The following is a 19,445-nucleotide window of genomic DNA, read 5'->3' on the forward strand; positions in this document are numbered from 1 at the left end:
GTGCCAAACATGTTCACTTATGCACATTAAACTTGACCAACTGATGTGGCATGATAAGGCTAGCATCAGACAAAAGTTCAAAGTTGCTGCTACAAAGTGCTCATGGCACAATTATGCTATGCTGGCTAGTTGGTGCGCTATTTTAAATGTTCAGTTTCATTTTGGACAGGAAGGAGTTTCGTTCCCGGGTGGTTGGTGGGGTCACCCATCATCCACTCACTCAATGTAGTGATAATCTATTCTAAGGTAACTCTGTATTGAGTTACAAGCCAATTGATTTCCTGTAAACCAGGTAATCATTTAATAGGCTGAGTGGTAACCTTATAACCAACCAATACGTGTTCCCCACATGTAAACAAGTGGGTTGGCAGAGGGTTAGTGTCCCTCTCTGGAAAACAAAGACAAACAAATTGCCTTGAACCAGGACAAACCAACAGGTGACAACTAAGGGCAATACAAAGGACATGGTATGGTTTTCAATGTGGAATGTAAGGAATGCAAATGACGAGATGAAAGAGAGGGAATTTGTCCAGGTGCTTGAGGGTGCAAAAAAAGACATTCATGGATTGACTGAGACTAAAAGGAGAGGTGAGTGTGAGGAAGAAGGAACCAAAGGCCATGAGCCCGCAGTAACAGTTCCCTCCAAGAGAAAAACAAAATACAATATAGAGCCAAATTCAAGATCCGATCATTTTGAGATGCCTGGACACACTGCGTTTGAAAGACTGGAGATCATAGGCAGCAGGAAATACAGACAGAGGGGAGACAGTTCCAGAGCTGACCTGTTGCATAAATGAAAGACTGGGAGTAACGGTTAACTCTTGCATTAGAGAGTTGGACAGAAAAAGGATGAGAGTTTGCTGCCAGACGGGTGCTACGCGCCCGTCGTAGAGGTGGAGGAATGCAAGCAGTCAGTTCAGAGGAGCAGTGACCATTAAGGTAGCGATAGAAAAGAGATAAAGACGCAACAGTGCGGCGAAGAGACAGAGGTTGAGGGAAGTCAGTAAGAGAAGGAGAGTTAATGAGATGAAAAGCCTTTGACTCCACCCTATTGAGAAGAGCTGTATGTAGGGAGCCTCCCCACACATGAGAATTGTACTCCACACAGGGGCGGATAAAACCCCTGTATCGAGTCAACAATTGCGCAGGGGTAAAGAAAGAGCGGAGTCGGCTTAGCACACCCAATCTCTTGGAAGCAGATTTTACAAGAGATGTAATATGATCTTTCCAAGATAAGTCCCGAGTAAATGAAACCCCAAGCATGTTCAAGGATGATGCAGGATTAAGCTGAATATTATTAAACATTAGTGGGTATACCTGTGGAAGATTTTGTCGGGTTGATAGGTGTAAGAACTGAGTCTTAGATGCATTAAAGACAACCATATTATTTTTACCCCAGTCAGAGATACGAGCCAAGTCAGATATTAGGTATGCCATAGCCTCATCCCTTGTTTGTTGAAGTAACTGTTGAGATGGGTGTTGCAGTAACCGAATGGAAAGGTGAAGGGTGGAGTCATCAGTGTATGAGTGGATAGGGTTAGATGTACAGCTTAGAAGATCATTGATGAATAAAAGGAAGAGAGTTGGTGATAGGACAGAGCCCTGAGGAACACCACTGTTGATAGATCTAGGAGAAGAACGATGGCCGTCTACAACAGTGGCTATAGAACGACCAGAAAGGAAGCTAGCGATGAAGGCACAGATAGAAGGATAGAAACCGTATGAGGGCAGTTTGGAAATTAAAGATTTATGCCAGACTCGATCAAAAGCCTTTGAGATGTCAAGTGCAATGGCAAAGCTTTCGCCAAAGTCCCGAAAGGAGGATGACCAGGAGTCTGAAAGGTAGGTGAGAAGATCGCCAGTGGAGCGTCCCTGACGGAACCCATACTGACAGTCGGAAAGAAGGTTGTGATAGGAAAGATGCCTTAAAATTTTTCTATTAAGAATTGACTCGAAAACTTTTGAAATACAAGACGTTAAAGCAATTGGACGATAGTTGGAGGGTTGGGAGTGGTCACCCTTCTTTGGGACTGGCTGAATGAGAGCAAACTTCCAGCAAGAAGGAAAGGTACAAGTTGACAGACAAAGACGAAAGAGTTTGCCTAGGCAGGGTGTAAGCACAGAAGCACTGTTCTTGAGAACAACAGGAGGGACCCCATCAGGCCCATATGCCTTGTTAGTACTGAGGCCAGTGATGGCAGAAAATACATCAACTGAAGAAATTTTAATGTCAGCCATAAGGAAGTCAGAGGGGGGAAGTGATGGAAGAACAGCACCGGAATCGTCTAAGGTAGAATTGGAGGAGAAAGTCTGTGCGAAGAGATCTGCTTTATCAGTAGAAGAAATAGCTACAGAACCATCAGAGTAGAAAAGAGGAGGGAAGGATGATGAGGTAAAGTTGTTAGAAAGATTTTTGGCAAGATGCCAGAAGGAGCGGGAAGAATTCGAGTTGGAGAGTTGAGAGCATTTAGTATGGATGAAATTATTTTTAGTAGAGCGAAGAACAGACTTAGCACGATTCCGGGCAGAAACGTAAAGATGATGTGATTCAGGGGTGGGTTGGCTCCGGTACCTTTTGTAGGGCCTCTCTTTGTTGCGGACAGCATTAGAACAAGCATGATTAAACCAAGGCTTTCTTGCGTTAGTCAAAGGATATGAGAAAGGAATGTATGCTTCCATGCCCGAGAGAATAACCTCCGTAATGCGCAAGGCACACTCAGATGGCTCACGGCCATGGAAGCAATAATCATTCCAGGGAAAATCAAAGAAGTACTGCCTGAGGGCCTCCCAGTCTGCGGCTCCAAAATGCCACAGACGACGTTTCCCTGGAGGGTCCACAGGCCGTACCGGAGTGATAGGACAGGTACAGTAGGTGAGAATGAGAGGGCTAACAGAGGGTGTATGCATTGTTGTGTGCAAGAGATGCAAGGAGAATATAGGAGAGTATGGATCAGTTGATTCAAGGATTGTGTGGCCAAGATTGAAAGTTGGAATACAAACGTCAGCAATTGTGTGTGTATATGCATTAACAGAAGACCGTGCGAGCAGAGTTCTGGGCAGTTAATGAAGTGTGCATGAGAGGATTGAAAGAGTGTGTTGATTGGAGATATGAATGGAAAAGTAAGGGATATAATGGTGGATGGATGGTTGGTGAGTGGGATGGGCCAACAGACGTGGATGAGAATGCCAGTGCTCTAGTGGACATGTGTTGGAAGAGGGTTGGTGATAGCCAGTACAGTACTCACTTTAGGCACAAAATGATCCACAGGTACACATGGCGAGTGATGAGAAGGGTGGTTGGTGAGCTGAATGAGAGTAAGGCCATGATTGATTATGTGTGTGTGGATGAGAGAATGTAATGGATGCAAGAGCATTCAGAAGTTGGGGGTGTGGACTGTCTGACCACCACTTGGCAGTGGTGAAAGTCACGGTTCAAATGCAATGGATGAATAGAAGGAGAGAAGGACAGGAGGAAATAGTCCATACAAGGAGGGTAGAATGGTTGCAAGAGGGTGGGAAAAAAGGCAGAGTACAAGAGAGAAGGGAAGGAGTGATTGGGTAAATACAAGTATGATTTGGAGCAGATGTGGGAGGTGGAAGGTGTGTGCAAAATATTCACAGAAGAAATCTGTGCAGTGTGTGAGGTGGTGTGTGGGGTGAAGAGAAGGTGAAGGAGGGTGCAAGGAACAGCATGGTAGAATGAAGGGGGGAGACAAGCTGGGGTGCAAAAGAAGAAAGCATATTATGAGTGGATAGGAAGCAAAGGCATGGAGGAAGTTGAGAGACAGAAGAGAGAGTTACATGTAGAGAGGAAGAGAGGGGTGAAATGATTAGTAAGAGAGAGCAAAAAGGGAGTCGATGAGGAAGTTGGAAGGAATTTGAGTGTAAAGTGGAGGGAATGCAAAAGAATGTTCTGGAAGGAGGTAGAGAGAGAGAAATAGACAAAGTGATAAAGAAGTTAATAGGGGAGTGAAAGATAAAAATTGTAGACTGATAGTGGAGAAGGGAGAAAAAGTGAGCAGATGGGGAGGACAATTTAAGGAATTGTTAAACATAGAGAATGAAAGTGATCAGAGTACAGGCACTGGCTGGGGAATGGCTGGAAAGAGGAGGGAGATGAGAAAGGAGGAAGAGATCAGTAGGATGGAAGTAATGGAGGCAATGAAGAAAGTCAAAATGGGGAAAGCCCCAGGAATTGAGGGAGTGTGTGGTGAAATGCTGAAGCATGAGGGAGAGATAGTACTAGAATGGTTATGGAAGATGTGCAGATTGGCCTGGGAGGAAGGTAGAGTCCCAGAGGGTTGGAAGTCAGGTATAATTATTCCCCTGTACAAAGGAAAAGAGGAAAAAGAAGTGTGTGGTAATCATAGGGACATCTGTCTTCGAAATCCATCTATCTGTCTATTGCCAGATGCCTTAATCCCATAAGAGGTGGCCACAAACAAATCGCCTCCATGTTGCTCTGTCCTCCACCATTTCACTGCCCTGCTCCCAGCTCACACACTGCTCTATCATATACCTCTCCACTCAATCCCTCCATCTCATCCTTGGCCTCCCCTTCCATCTCCCCCCTCCACCTCACTCACATACACTCTCCTCATCAATCTCTCACGCTTCATCTTCTCCACATGGCCAGACCACCTTAATGTGTTTCTCCTATCACATCCACATGCTTCCTATCACATCCACACCACAACATTCCTTCACTTCCTCATTTGTCAGTCAGTCTCTCCATGTGACTCCACATGCTCCTCTCAAATAACTCATTTCCACTGCACTCACTCTTGACTTCTGTCCCTCCAACAATGTCCAAGCTTCACTTCCATGTGTTAGAGTTGGTATCTCAATACTGTCATGTAGTAACTTTTTCACTTCCGTGCTCACTCCCCTGTTCCTTATTACCGCCTTCATGGAACCAGCAACCTTTCTTCCCTGCAGCACTCCTTCAAGCACTTCACCCTCTAAACTTCCATCCTTAATCATCACACTACCCAAGTACTTAAATGCACTCATATTCTCCATTTCCTCCCCATCCAACCCCACTGTACATTCACTGACTGCACTTCTCTCGAAGACCATCACTTTACTCCTCCCTACATTCCGTTTCTTACACACTCTCCCAGACTCATTCACATAGCCTTGCAGCTTCCTCTCATCTTCACTTACAACACTTCATCATCTGCAAACAACAGTATAGGGAGTTTCCAAACACTGCCCTCTCTCACTAGGGCCACTCCAACATCCTCTGCCCTACCTTGTATCTCTTTTATAACCTCATCTATATACAGATTGAACAGCTATGGAGACATGACACATCCTTGTTTCAATCGAACCTTCAAATAGAAAAATTCACTCAGTTCACTATTCACACCCACTGCAGCCTTAGCACCCATACATACTTTTCATGGCCTTCAGCAACTTCCCATCTACTCCATATATTCTTAATACTTTCCACAATCCTTGTCTATCCACCCTGTCATATGCTTTCTCCAAATCCATGAAGGCTGCATACAACTTCTTTCCCTTCTCTAGAAACTTTTCCACTAAAGATCTAAGAATGAATATCTGATCTACACAACCTTTTCCCTTCCTAAAACCTTCCTGTTCTTCTCCAACTAATTTTTCTGTTATTTCCCTAACTCTGTTATTAAGTATCGTACGATATACTTTTCCTATTACACTAAGAAGGCAAATGCCCCTATGATTACCACACACTTCTTTTTCCCTGTTTCCATTGTTTAGGGGAACAATTATACCCGACTTCCAATCCTCCAGGACTCTACCTTCCTCCCAGGCCAATCTGCACATTTTCCACATCCATTTTTTTACTATCTCTCTCCCATGCTTCAGCATTTCACCACACACTCCATCAATTCCTGGGACTTTCCCCATTTTAACTTTCTTCATTGCTTCCACAACTTCCATCCTACTGATTTCATCCTCTCTTCTCACATCCCTCCTTCTCCCAGCCATTCCCCTGCCACTTATACTTGCATTACTTTCATTCTCTGTGTTCAGCAATTCCTTAAAGTGTTCTCTCCATCTGCTCACTTTTTCTCCCTTCTCAAATAGTAATCTACCATTTTTATCTTTCACTCCCTAGCTAACATCTTTGGCACCTGTTTATCTCTCTTTACCTCTTTCCAGAACATTTTCTTACATTCCCTACACTTTACACTCAAATTCCTTCCAAATTCCTCATCCACTCTCTTCTTACTCTCTCTTACTAATCTTTTCACCTTTCTGTTCCTCTCTACATATAACTCTCTTCTGTCTCTCAACTTCCTCCTTGCCCCCGTTTCTCATCCACTCACTATATGCTTTCTTCTTTTGTGTCACAGCCTGTCTCACCTCTTCAGTGCACCATGCTGTTCCCTGCATCCCCTTTCATATTCTCTTCATCCCACACACCACCTCACGTGCTGCACATATTTCTTCTGTCTTCTGTGAATATCTTGCACACACCTTCCACATCCCTCATCTACTCCAATCTATATTTACCCAATTGCTCCTCCACTTCCCTGTTATATTCTGCCTTTTTTTCATCCTCTTGTAACTTTTCTACCCTCATTGTAAGCACTACTTCCTCCTGTCCTTCCCTGCTTCTATTTCTCCATTTTGTTTGGACGCTGATTCTGACCACCACCAAGTGATGGTCCAAAAGTCCACTCTCGCAACCTCTATATACTCTTGCGTCCATTACACACCTTTGCAGCATTTCATCCACACACACATAATCAGTCATTGCCTTCCATTTATTCAGTTCTCCATCCACCCTTCTCATCACTTGCCACATATACCTATGGATCATTTTGTACCTGAAGAGGGTAATAGCTATCACCAACCCCCTCCCGACACGAATGTCCACTAACGCACTACCATTCTCATCCATCTCTGCAGGCACACCCCACTCACCAATTATTCCATCCACCTTCACGTTCCCTACTTTTCCATTCATATCTCCAAGCAAAAACACTCTCTCATTCCTTTCATACCTTTCCAAGCACACTTTCACATTTGTCCAGAACTCTTCTCTCACTCTGCTTGAACGATCTTGCGTTGGCGCATACACGCACACAAGCACCCACATTTGTAGTCCAACCTTCACTCTTACCCACACAATCCTTGAACCAACTGATCCATACTCTCTTATATTCTCCATCCATCTGTTACATACAACAATACACACTCCTTCTATTGCCCTCTCATTCTCACCTACTCCTGCACATATACCCCATCCATACTCCCATTCTCTCACACTCTCACCTCTCCATTTAGTTGCAGTTAATCCACATACATTCACTTTCACACCCTCAAGCACGTGTACAATCTCTCTTTCTTTCGCCTCATCATTTGCACCCCTTACATTCCATGAAGCTATCTGTACAAAGTCCTTTGTTCGGTCCTTAGTCGTCACCTTTTGGTCAGTCCTGGTCCGAGGCTTCTTGTTCGTATTTTTGGTTAAATGTTCTCTGGGGAGGGGCACTAACCCTTCACCAATCCACTTGTTGTCATGTAGAGAACATGTGTTGGTTGGTTATAAGGTTGCCACCCAGAGTTGTAAATGCTTTCCTGGTTTACATGGAATCATTTGGCTTGCCACTCAGTATAGAGCTACCCCCAAAACAGGGTATCACTACACTAAGTGGGTGGATGATGGGCGCCCCCACCTACCACAAGTTTAATAGGAAAAGTATATGGCAGGATACTTATTGATAGGATTAGGGGAATGACAGAGGAATTAGTTGGAAAAGAACAGGGAGGTTTTAGGAATGGAAGAGATTGTGTAGATCAGATATTCATCCTTATGTCTGTAGTGGAAAGGTTTCTAGAGAAGAGAAAGAAGTTTTATGTGGCTTTCATGGATTTGGGGAAAGTGTTCGGAAACTTCCTGTTCTGTTGTTTGCAGATGATACTGTGTTGTTAACAAGTGGACTGCAAGCCACAGCTCAGGCTGGGTAGCATCACATTGCATGCCACAGCTCAGGCTGTGCTAACCCTCCTGTGGCCGTGCATCACTGCTAACTACTCCACCCCTACGCAAACTTACGCATGGCACTACGCAAAGACAGAGAGAGATTTTTTCTTTTTCACCAGATGATGCCCTGGATGTTTATCTTCAAGTTTATAATAAAAACTTTTTTTTATTTTTTTTTCACTACACCCCTAGGCAAGCTTATGCATGACGTTACACAAAGACAGAGAGAGAGAGACTTGTTTTCACCAGATGATGCCCTGGATGTTTATCTTCAAGTTTGTAATAAACAAACTTTTTTTTTTTTTTTTCTGCACCACGGGGTGGGATAAAAAAAGGTAATTTTGCAGTCCACAGGTTAAGTGAAGATGAGGGGAAGCTGCTAATCTTGATGAATAAGTTTGAGAGAGTGTGTAAGAAATGGAATCTAAAGGTGAATTTAGGGAAGAGTAAAGTTATGGTGTTCAAGAGAAATGAAGTCACTGAATGCATAGTGAGGCTGGATGAAGACGAAATGGAAAATGTGAGTGCATTTACGTACCTGGGTAATGTGATGAGTAAGGAAAGAAGTTTGAATGATGAAGTGCTTGAAAGGGTACAACAAGGAAGAAAGATTGCTGGTTATTTGAATGCAGTGATAAGAAATAGGGAAGTGAGCATGGAAGTAGAATATCGCTGCTTGATAATATTGGGATACCAGCTCTAACGTACAGAAGTGAAGCTTGGACCTCGTTGGAAGGACGCAAGTAAAGAGTGGGAGCAGTGGAAATGAGTTGAGAGGAGCTTGTGGAGTTACACGGTGAAACAGACAGACAAATGAGGAAATGAAGGAGCATTGTGGTGTGGATATGGATGTAATAGAAAGCATTAAGAGAAATACATTGAGGTGGTTTGGCCATGTGGAGTGGATGGAGAGTGAGAGACTAATGAGGAGAGTGTATGTGAGTGAGGTGGAGGGGCAGAGAAGGGGGGGAGGAGACCGAGGATCAGGTGGAGGGATGGAGTGGAGGGGTATATGAGAGAGGGGTGTGTGAGCTGGGGGAAGGGCAACAAAATGGCCGGAGACATGGGGACAGGGCAACATGGAGGCGATTTGTTTGTGGCCACCCCTTATGGGATTAAGGTGTCTGGCAATAGATAGATAGTGAATGCCACAACTGCTCCAACCAGGGTGCACATTGCCACCAGATGTAGGCTCCTCATGAGATACTGTATTGTATTGAAGTAAATGACATGAGAAAATTTGCAGGATTGAGAATCAGGAGGTAGATGAAACTGAAGATTAGATGATTGAGTAGATGAATGTTGTAGGGCTGAAAAATGTCTGGTTGGTATCTCTCATATGATTGTATATAACTATGTAATTTGATGTGAAGGTTTGTCTTTTATCTCCCAGATTACTTAATGACGGTTTACTTCACATTTTGTGGGACCTTGTTTACAATCCATGCTTTTGGTATGTATATGTACAGTACAATACCATGTATGAAATTCATAGTGGGATTGAAAGTTAGTAGGTTGGAAGAGGAAGACCATAATTGCTGTGGAAGAAGAAAGTGGAATAGCACTTTGTGGGTGATAAGGGAGAGGAAGTGAATTTTTAGAGAGAGAGAGGGAAGTGTGTGTATGCAGGGACAAAACCTGGGGGCATTTTGCCAAGGTTATTCTCCTGTTGGAGGGTTCCATAGAGGAAGGTGAATGTTAAGAGATGATGATGATTGATGATATTCTAAGGCTTTTATATAATAGTAAGGTACAGATTCCTTGTATATGAATGTGTGTTAGATTCTGAGTTTTTTAAAGATAAAAAGTACATTAAAGGGCAGACATCATGAGGCATGATGCTCATCACCATAACATTGGCCTTTAAGCTTGTGGCAGGTTACTCATCCATTATCCTGGGACACAAGAACACTACAACATTCAGGTAAGCACAGTTACCTTCCCTTGGTACTCATTTTGCCTGCCAATCTGCAAAAGGTGGATGGACACCGGAGTCAAGTGGTGCCAGCTGCTCATACAGTGATTCAGACCCTGGTGCTAATGGGCTGATAGCAGTGCAGTCATTGATGCTAACCACTCCACCTCTGCAGTTGAATCCAGTATACTGTATATACTGGATTAGAAAGATACAGATATTAAAATGAATACCAAACAGTGACCCCTTTGTTATTGTGCATAATTGATATCACATTTAATGCATGATAATGAAATCGTGGGATAATAGAAGCACAGAACCTCTGGGATTTATCTAGGCACCCCACCTGTAAACCCAAATTTCCATTTTACAATAAATTAGACCCACTACATACATATGTTCTGTTATGGTAAGTATCAGAAACATACACAGGCATGGTTAGGTTAATAGAAAATGATGAAAAGGGTACAATAAGGAAGAAACACATATTGTACCATGTAGGGACCTGAAAGTGGGCTTTGAGGTAAGGGGTTTTGAGGCTAGGGGGTGGAAGGATAGTGGTCTCTGCCACCTGGGATAACCTTCTTGAGTTGGTAGTCATCTTTTAATTCCTCAAAGCTATCAGAAACCACAGATTGTACACCATTAGTGTTGGCAGAAACCAGCTCAGGTACATGATAAGAAAGTTTTTAGTCAAAAAATGTGTGATAATGGCAGGAGCGCAGATTTTAATTTGGAGTGAAAACATAAGCTGCTATAAGTAAGTGCATGGCAACCAAGAGATCACTGTACCTATCTCTTATTAATATGTATATGGCCATTATGTTGTTAACCTAGCTTTATACAGTAAATTTCCTTCAAATGTGGGCCCATAAAGAAGTACCGGTAAGTAACGCCGACCTTTATCCTACCTAAAAGTAGTAGTTTCCATTTACACTGATGCGGTTGTGTTGATGTTTTTGGTCATTGTGTTGTGACACTACTCTTCTCTACAGTGACCTTGAGCTAAAGGTGGAGGAACTGAGAAACAACGTCATTAACCGCCGCTTGAGAGTCAACATGTCTGATGTGGAAAACATGGCCCTCATACTCTCTCGCTCCAGGTATGGTACCCGAGAGTTAGAAATGAGTCATGTTGTAAAGGAGAACAGACTAACCTTTCTACATTATTTGTATCAAATCTGTGCAGCTGATTGAGGTAAAAACATGCAGATTTTGGATGTCAGCAAATAACCCTGAGTAATCATCTTCACACAAGTATGCCACTATAAATACCACTATTAATCATACTGGTCTTCCACTTTCACAAGAATTTGTTCCCAAACTCCAAAACATTTCACTACTGTGAAGTGTTCTTATGAGTTATTTATCATAGTATTGTGAATGCCCCCCGAGAGTGAAAACCTCATACCTTGTGATCGGTGAAGGAATGCTAAAGTTACTGTGAATATGATTGCTAAATTATAAAAACAGTGTTGAGGTTGTCTTTGACATGATTACACAATAGAAAAATAATTGTTATCCATCCATCCATCCATCATCCAATCCTATATCACCTTATGAGGAGCATAGGAACCTGGGGCAAGGCAAATTGGTCCTGACATTTAAGATTAGAGTGACCAGCCTCACACATCCCTGAGTGGCATTATGCAAACAGTAAACCCCAACCATCCCTTGGATATAAACCTACACAGGTTCAGTGCAATTGAAGCATCATAATTGGTTTACATGGTTACCACCCAGCATAGTAAATGGTTTCTTGATGTAGCCTACAGGAAACCATTTGGCTTGTCACTCATTGTAGAGTTACCCATAGCGGAAGGAATGAAGGAAAGAAAGACAGAAGAGGGAGTGCAAAGTCACCCGTAGGCAGAAAAAAGAAGATAGAGTGAAGGAAAGAGAGACAGAAGTGGAAGTATGGAAGAGAGGAAGGGGTAGACACCCAAAGCAGCACTACATTGAGTGAGTGGATGGTGAGTGCCCCCACCTACAACATAATCAGTAGTTTAATAAAGGTGTGATTACGAAAGCAATTTCTAAAAAAGCATTCAGTTGTTCATTTTTTATTCATGGTTGAAAACATATCGAACAAATCCACACCACCAATTGTAACCCTATGGTGGGGTTAATTAAGGTTGTTGGGGAGAGAACCAGAAAAAAATTGATAAAATGAGATATTAACCAAAGTAACTAAATTCCTTCCCTACACACAATCAAACCCTATCAGCCCTCACCATTTCCATTCATCAGCTTTTTGAAATATTTGTTCCCTCTGCTCCATACTTCATTTCCACTGGTGAGTATTCTTCCTTTTTCACACTTCTTTCCACTTTGACATCTTTCCATCTCGTTCCAAAAGAGTTTCCTATATTCAGTAATCTGCATTCATTTTTCTTCCAAGATCCTCATTTACTTCTCTCTCTCTCTCTCTCTCTCTCTGTATTAGCCTCCTTGAATGCTTTTGTCAGTGTGCTTTCATCTTCCCTTTGAGTCCCTTTCCTGCATCCACAGTTGCCACTTCTCCCTTTTTTCAACCACTGTTTTAACCTCTTTGTCCTACCATACTGTATCATTGTTTTTATCTGCTGCATCCATCACCTCCAGGTATTTATCAGACACTTGTTTGTTTCTTAGTTTCTTCACTTTCAGTTTTTTTTTGCTCTAACTGCTTCCCACCCCCTCGTCTCCCTTTTTTCAACCACTACTCTTTTAACCTCTTTATCTTACCATACTGTATCATTCATATTATCTGCTGCATCCATCACCTCCAGGTATTCATTAGACATTTCTTTGTTTCTTAGTTTCTTCACTTTCAATTTTTTTGCTCTGACCTTTCCCCCCCCCTTCTCTCTCTCCCTCGCAACTTAACATATAACCAAATGATCAGACAGACCTCCCAGTTGTCCTTTCACCACTCTTGTATCCACGACACTGTCAAGCATCATTCTGTCAGTCAGGCTTCTTTCATCACTGTTTCCTCTCCTTCTGTACCAAGTGTATTTCTGTGCATCTCTTTAAACTATGAGTTACCAATGCATAAGCTCCTTTCCTGACATGCCCCTCAGATTTATAAACTAAAAAAAGTTAACAGTTATGTTAATTTTGCCTGTGTTCTTTGAATATCCTGCCTGCTTTCTTTTAATATCTCGAGTATCCATTTGGAAACACTTTAAGCTTACTGTTTCTGGTGTAACTAGATCTTCAAATGTCTCTGCGATCACTCAGCTGATTGATGGTTGTCTGTTCTATATCTATCTATTGCCAGATGCCTCAATCCCATACGGGGTGACCACAAACAAATCGCCTCCATGTCACCCTGTCCTCCGCCGTATCACTGCCCTGCTCCTAACTCACAACTCCCTTTCTCATATACCTCCCCACTTCATCCCTCCATCTCATCCTCTGCCTCCCCCTCCCTCTCCCCCCCTTCACCTCACTCACATACACTCTCCTTGTCAGTCTCTCACCCTTCATCCTCTCCACATGGCCAAACCACCTCAGTGTGTTCCTCCTAACACTTCCTATCACATCCACATCCACATCACAATGCTCCTTTATATCCTCATTTGTCAGCCTGTCTCTCCATGTGACTCCACAGGCTCCTCTTAAATAACCCATTTCCACTGCTCTCACTCTTGACTTGTGTCCTTCCAACAATGTCCAAGCTTCACTCCCATACGTTAGAGTTGGTATCACAATAGTGTCATGTAATAACTTTTTCACTTCTATTCTCACTTCCCTGTTTCTTATCACTGCTTTCAAGGAACCAGCAACCTTTCTTCCTTGTTGTACCGTTTCAAGCACTTCACCCTCCAAACTTCCATCCTTACTCATCACACTACCCTAGTACTTAAACATACTCACGTTTTCCAATTCCTCACCATCCAACCTCACTGTACTGTATATTTACTGACTTCACCCTCTCAAAGACCATCACTTTACTCTTCCCTACATTCACCTTTAGATTCCTTTTCTTACACACTCTTCCAAACTCATCCACTAAGCCTTGCAGCTCCCCTTCATCTTCACTCAACAACACAGTATCATCTGCAAACAACAGTACAGGGAGTTTCCAAACACTGTCCTCTCTCACTAGGGCCACTCCAACATCCACTACCCTACCTTGTACCTCTTTTATTACCCCATCCATGTACAGATTGAACAACCATGGAGACGTGACACATCCCTGTTTCAACCCAACCTTCAAAGAGAAAAATTCACTCAGTTCACCATCCACATGCACTGCAGCCATAGCACCATCATACATACTCTTCACAGCATTCAACAACTTCCCATCTACTCCATATATTCTTAATACTTTCCACAATCCTTGTCTATCCACCCTGTCATATGCTTTCTCCAAATCCATGAAGGCTGCATACAACTTCTTTACCTTCTTTAGAAACTTTTCCACTAAAGATCTAAGAATGAATATCTGATCTACACAACCTCTTCCCTTCCTAAAGCCTCCTCATTCTTCTCCAACTAATTCCCTAACTCTGTCAATAAGTATCCTACCATACACTTTTCCTTTTACACTAAGAAGGCAAATGCCCCTATGATTACCACACGCTTCTTTTTCCCCTTTTCCTTTGTAAAAGGGAATAATTATACCTGACTTCCAATCATCCGGGACCCTACCTTCCTCCCAGGCCAATCTGCACATCTTCCACATCCATTCCACTACTATCTCTCTCCCAGAGTTCAGCATTTCACCACACACTCCATCAATTCCTGGGGCTTTCCCCAATTTGACTTTCTTTCTTTGCTTCCACAACTTGTATCCTACTGATTTCTTCCTGTCTTCTCACCTTCCTCCTTCTCCCAGCCATTCCTCAGCCACTTATACTTGCATTACTTCCATCCTCTGTTTTCATCAGTTCCTTAAAGTGTTCTCTCCATCTGCTCACTTTTTCTCCCTTCTCCACTAGTAATCTACCATTTTTATCATTCACTCTCCTGCTAACTTCACTGCCACCCTGTCTTACTCTCTTCACCTATTTCCAGAAAATTTTCTTACAGTCCCTCAACTTTACACTCAAATTCCTTCCAAATTCCTCATCCACTCTCTTCTTACTCTCTCTTGCTAATCTTTTCACCTCTCTCATCCTTTCTGCATATAACACTCTCTTCTGCCCCTCAACTTCTTCCACGTCCCTATTTCTCATCCATTCATTGTATGCTTTCTTCTTTTGTGCCACAGCCTGTCTCACCTCTTCATTCCACCACGCTGTTCCTTGCACCCCCCTTTGTCATCTTTTCACCCCACATACCACATCACATGCTGCACATATTTCTCCTGTGAATATCCTGCACACACCTTCCACGTCCCCCATCTACTCCAATTCATATTTACCCAGTGGTTCCTCCACTTCTCTCTTATATTCCGCCTTTTTCTCATCCTTTTGTAACCTTTCCACTCTCCTTGCAACTACTTCATCTTCCAGTCCTTCCCTTCTTCTATTTCTCCATCTTACTTGGATCTTGATTCTGGCCATCACCAAGTAGTGGTCAGAAAGGCCACTCCCCCAACCTCTTTAAGCTCTTGCATCCATTACACATCTTCGCATAATTTCATCCACACACACGTAATCAGTCATTGCCTTCCTTTCATTCAGTTCACCACCCACCCTTCTCATCACTCGCCATGTATACCTGTGGATCATTTTGTGCCTGAAGAGGGTATTGGCCATCACCAACCCCCTCCCGGCACAAATGTCCACTAACGCACTACCATTCTCATCTATCTCAGCAGGCACACCCCACTCACCAATTATTCCATCCACCTTCACATTCCCTACTTTACCATTCATATCACCGATCAAAAACACTCTCCCATTCCTTCCAAACTTTTCCATGCACACTTCCACCTTTGTCCAGAATTCTTCTCTCACTCTGCTAGCACGATCTTGCGTTGGCACACACAGTCGCCCACATTTGAATTCCAACTTTCAGTCTTACCCACACAATCCTTGACCCAACTGATCCATATTCTCTTATGTTCTACTTCCATGTTTTACTCACAACAATACACGCTCCTTCTTTTGCCCTCTCATTCTCACCGACTCCTGCACATATACCCCATCCATACTCCCATTCTCTCACACTCTTTCCTCCCCATTTACATCCACTTTCGGACCCTCAAGCACCTGGACACTCTCTTTCACCTCATCATTCGCACCCATTACATTTCATGTTGCGATCCATACCATGTCCTTTGTCCTGTCCTTGGTCGTCATCTTTTGGTCGGTCTTTGTCCGAGGCTTCTTGTTCGTCTTTTTAGTTAGTTGTGCTCCGAGGAGGGGCACTAACCCTTCGCCAACCCTTTTAGTCGCCTCGTATGACAAGCAGGGATAGTGGGGGAGTATTCTTGAAAAAAAAAACCTACCCCCAGGGGGTAGTGATAACCCAAAATTCTGCTGCATTTTGCCAGCTGCCAAATATGGAAGGGTCAGAGCAAGTTTCATATCTGGGAAGACTGCGTTACTTTTGTGTGTGTGGTTAGTTATCACATTTCTCACCAAGTCTGTCACAAATATAATTTATTACTGATCTAAATGGTATCATTTCCTAATTCTTCATTGTTGTATTCTTTGAGGAAGCCACTCAGTGGTCAAAATGTCCTTGGTTGGCAGATGCTGAGGTCCATTGTTGATGATTATACCCTCAATGACTCGCATGTTGTGAACTTTTCCCAGCACCTTAGAAAGCTCTCTCGCTGCGAGCAAACTTGTCATACTGTTGGGATGGATTTACAGCATTGGGAGCATTTCACAGGCTTAATAAATAACTTGCTGTCATTAACAAATTTGCGAATGGTTCGCTGGCTTGCGAATTCTCATGACCCCTTGTGAATGTTCACAGCTGATGTTAAATTCAGGCCCTGGAGAAATTCCTGTTCCTGACTAGTGTTACCTCTATAAAGTTAGTTTCAATATAGCCAAGTCTCATTTACTTATGTTCCTGATTTGGCAATAAAGGATTACGTGATGGACGGATGGATGTCCCCTAAGTGGACTTGAGAATGCCCTTAATTGATCTTACTGGACCAAAATTTACCAGACTTAACAAGAATTAAGAGGAATGGTCTTGAACTGCAGTCACTTGGTCTGAGCATAGATAAAATTTCCAAAAGGACTGGGTGGAACAGTACTTAAAGTGATGTTAATGGACCTTAATTGACCTGACTGTGCCAGAAGAGATTTATAGGGCCTGAAGTGACCACTGAACTAATGTTAATTAGGTAACACAAGAAAATAACAGGATATTCTGACTGCTGTTCTGATAGATATGTTGATACAGTGAAGGCAGGTGGTTGACAAACCCATTTCACTTGTTCTTTTATCTGAAGAGTATGTCTTAACATGAATTAACCACTTTACTCCCATGTTGTGAGTTTCATATTAAACTTAGGGAGACTGTTTCATAATGAAGGGGGTCAGTGAAAGCTTGATCCAACTACACTCAACCCTCGGCTATCACGCCCAATTAGTCCCGTTATGGCAGCGTTATCGCCAAAACCGTGATAGCCAAATTAAAGAACGTATGGTAATAATTCTAACTGGTGCCATGACCTCAATATTTACCCCTAAGATACCCTATTTGTACCACATATTAACATATAATAGCCTAAAAATGAGCATACCTCTCACAGTTGATTCATTGATGTTATATTTCTTCCCCACACTTCGCTTGGTCCCACCATTTTCCATAAGTTTCATTATTTCCAGTTTATCCGCATGGCTTACGTTCTTCCTTTTCTTCATTTCCCTGCCAGGTGCCGCAGCATTATGTTGGGTGATGGTAGGGGGACGGGGAGGGGGTATGTTGGCCATGGTCATATCACAAAAAAGGTTATTGTTCACGGTCTGAGGGCGTGCACTTGAATGGTTTGGCGGGCAGGAGACTCGGTCGGGCGGCCAATCAGCGCTCGGCTGGCTTTGACGTCACACGACCAATCACAGAGTGAATCTTTTATTGGCTGGGCGGAGCACCAAAGCCTGGCCTTTTTTAAATTTTCGAACATTTCTGGTGTGCGATAGCAGGCACTTAGTGCACGATAAAGGTATTTGGGTAGTTTTTTATATAGGCATAATAGCCAGATATGCTATAACAGAACCCATGATAGCCGAGGGTTGAATGTATGCATGTTTCAGTAGCCCTCCCTGGTCAGAATATAATAGCCAGGAGATAGCAAAAATGAAATATGAGTACATCACTGGATTCATGGGGGTTAACCCAAGTAGAGTCTGATCAACAGATTCATCAGTTAGCTGCCAGCCTTAAAGTAATGTTTATTCTATTATTGTTGAAAATTTTTAGTAAAGGACTGACTTCATATCTTGCAATTACAAAAGCACTTCTAATATAATTTTGAACATTTCACAGCAAAACAGTTGCAGACCTCAAGACAAAGTTTCCTATATTGCAAGATGGGCTTAAGGGTCTCATATCAGCAGAGATGGAGCGTGCTATCTGCAATGAGAAGTAAGTTCATTTCTTTTATGTTTGTTTGACTCAGAGCATAAACTATAGACAGTCCATTCCCTGAGGCCCAGCAGTCCTCTCACATTCCCTTCAGTTGATTGTTTCACACACATTTTTTCATCACCTAAACCAGCGGTTCTCAAACTTTTTAGTGGGTGGAAGTATTTGGAATATTTCAAGACTTCTGCACACACACACACACACACACACACACACACACACACACAGAAAGTAACCGGTATATAGCCTATCGTAGTTATTATGAATATGTTAATAGTGTAAGAAGGATAATTACAATATCAATTAAGTAAATAAAATACATTTGAAAGCAATAGACCTGTTCTATGTCCCAGTGACCCATGAAAATTCCTCTCGCAACCCACCATTGGGTTGCGACCCATAGTTTGAGAATAACTGACCTAAACCATTCATACTTAAAAACATATTAAAGCTATGTCATTCATGAGTAGTTCCAGTTACCCCTTTTCTCATATCCCTGTTGATTAATTTTGAAATTTTCTTTTTCTCTGTTTGCATTCCCTTAAGGTGATGTGACACACATTTTTCATCACCTAAATCGTTCATACTGTAACATGTTAGAGCTTTCTCATTCATGTTTGATTCCAGTTACCCCTTCTCTCATTTGTCTGTTGTTTAATTTTGAAAGTTGCATTGACCATTGATTTACTCCACATATTTATTTTGATTAGGCTACATCAGATGATTATGTTTATGTTAGAAAAGAAGTCTGGTTGGGAAGGGATTACAGAACGGGTATATTGATTAGTCATAGGGACATCACACATCATTGTCTTCCTGTAACACAGAAATTGAAGTACTAACATAGAAATCCACAATTTATTCAGTAGCCTCTTGAATGCACTCAGAGCCCGAGCATATGGAGCACTTTCACCCAAATTAACCTTAGTCATAATCCAGCATAGCCTATTATACAGAGGCAGAGCAGGCATCAGACAGTAATATTAAAAAGATTCAAATAAAGTAATGGAATAACTTTTTTTTTTTTTTTTTTATGTAAGGAAGAAGGAACGAAAGGCTAGAAGC

At 42.4% G+C, this 19,445-nt stretch overlaps 1 protein-coding gene across 1 annotated transcript in view; it reads left to right on the plus strand.

Moving 5' to 3' along the window:
• Positions 1-19,445, plus strand: part of LOC145405060 (coiled-coil domain-containing protein AGAP005037) — a 1,039,366-nt gene that overhangs the window by 759,034 nt on the left and 260,887 nt on the right. The window contains 2 exon segments of the mRNA XM_080276560.1: positions 10,889-10,996; positions 18,282-18,380. Of these exon segments, the coding sequence (XP_080132686.1) occupies positions 10,889-10,996; positions 18,282-18,380 (207 nt within the window).

This window comes from Coenobita brevimanus, chromosome 65, assembly GCF_032717465.1.
Source record: "Coenobita brevimanus isolate Jiangsu-jjx chromosome 65, ASM3271746v2, whole genome shotgun sequence".
NCBI lineage: Eukaryota > Metazoa > Arthropoda > Malacostraca > Decapoda > Coenobitidae > Coenobita > Coenobita brevimanus.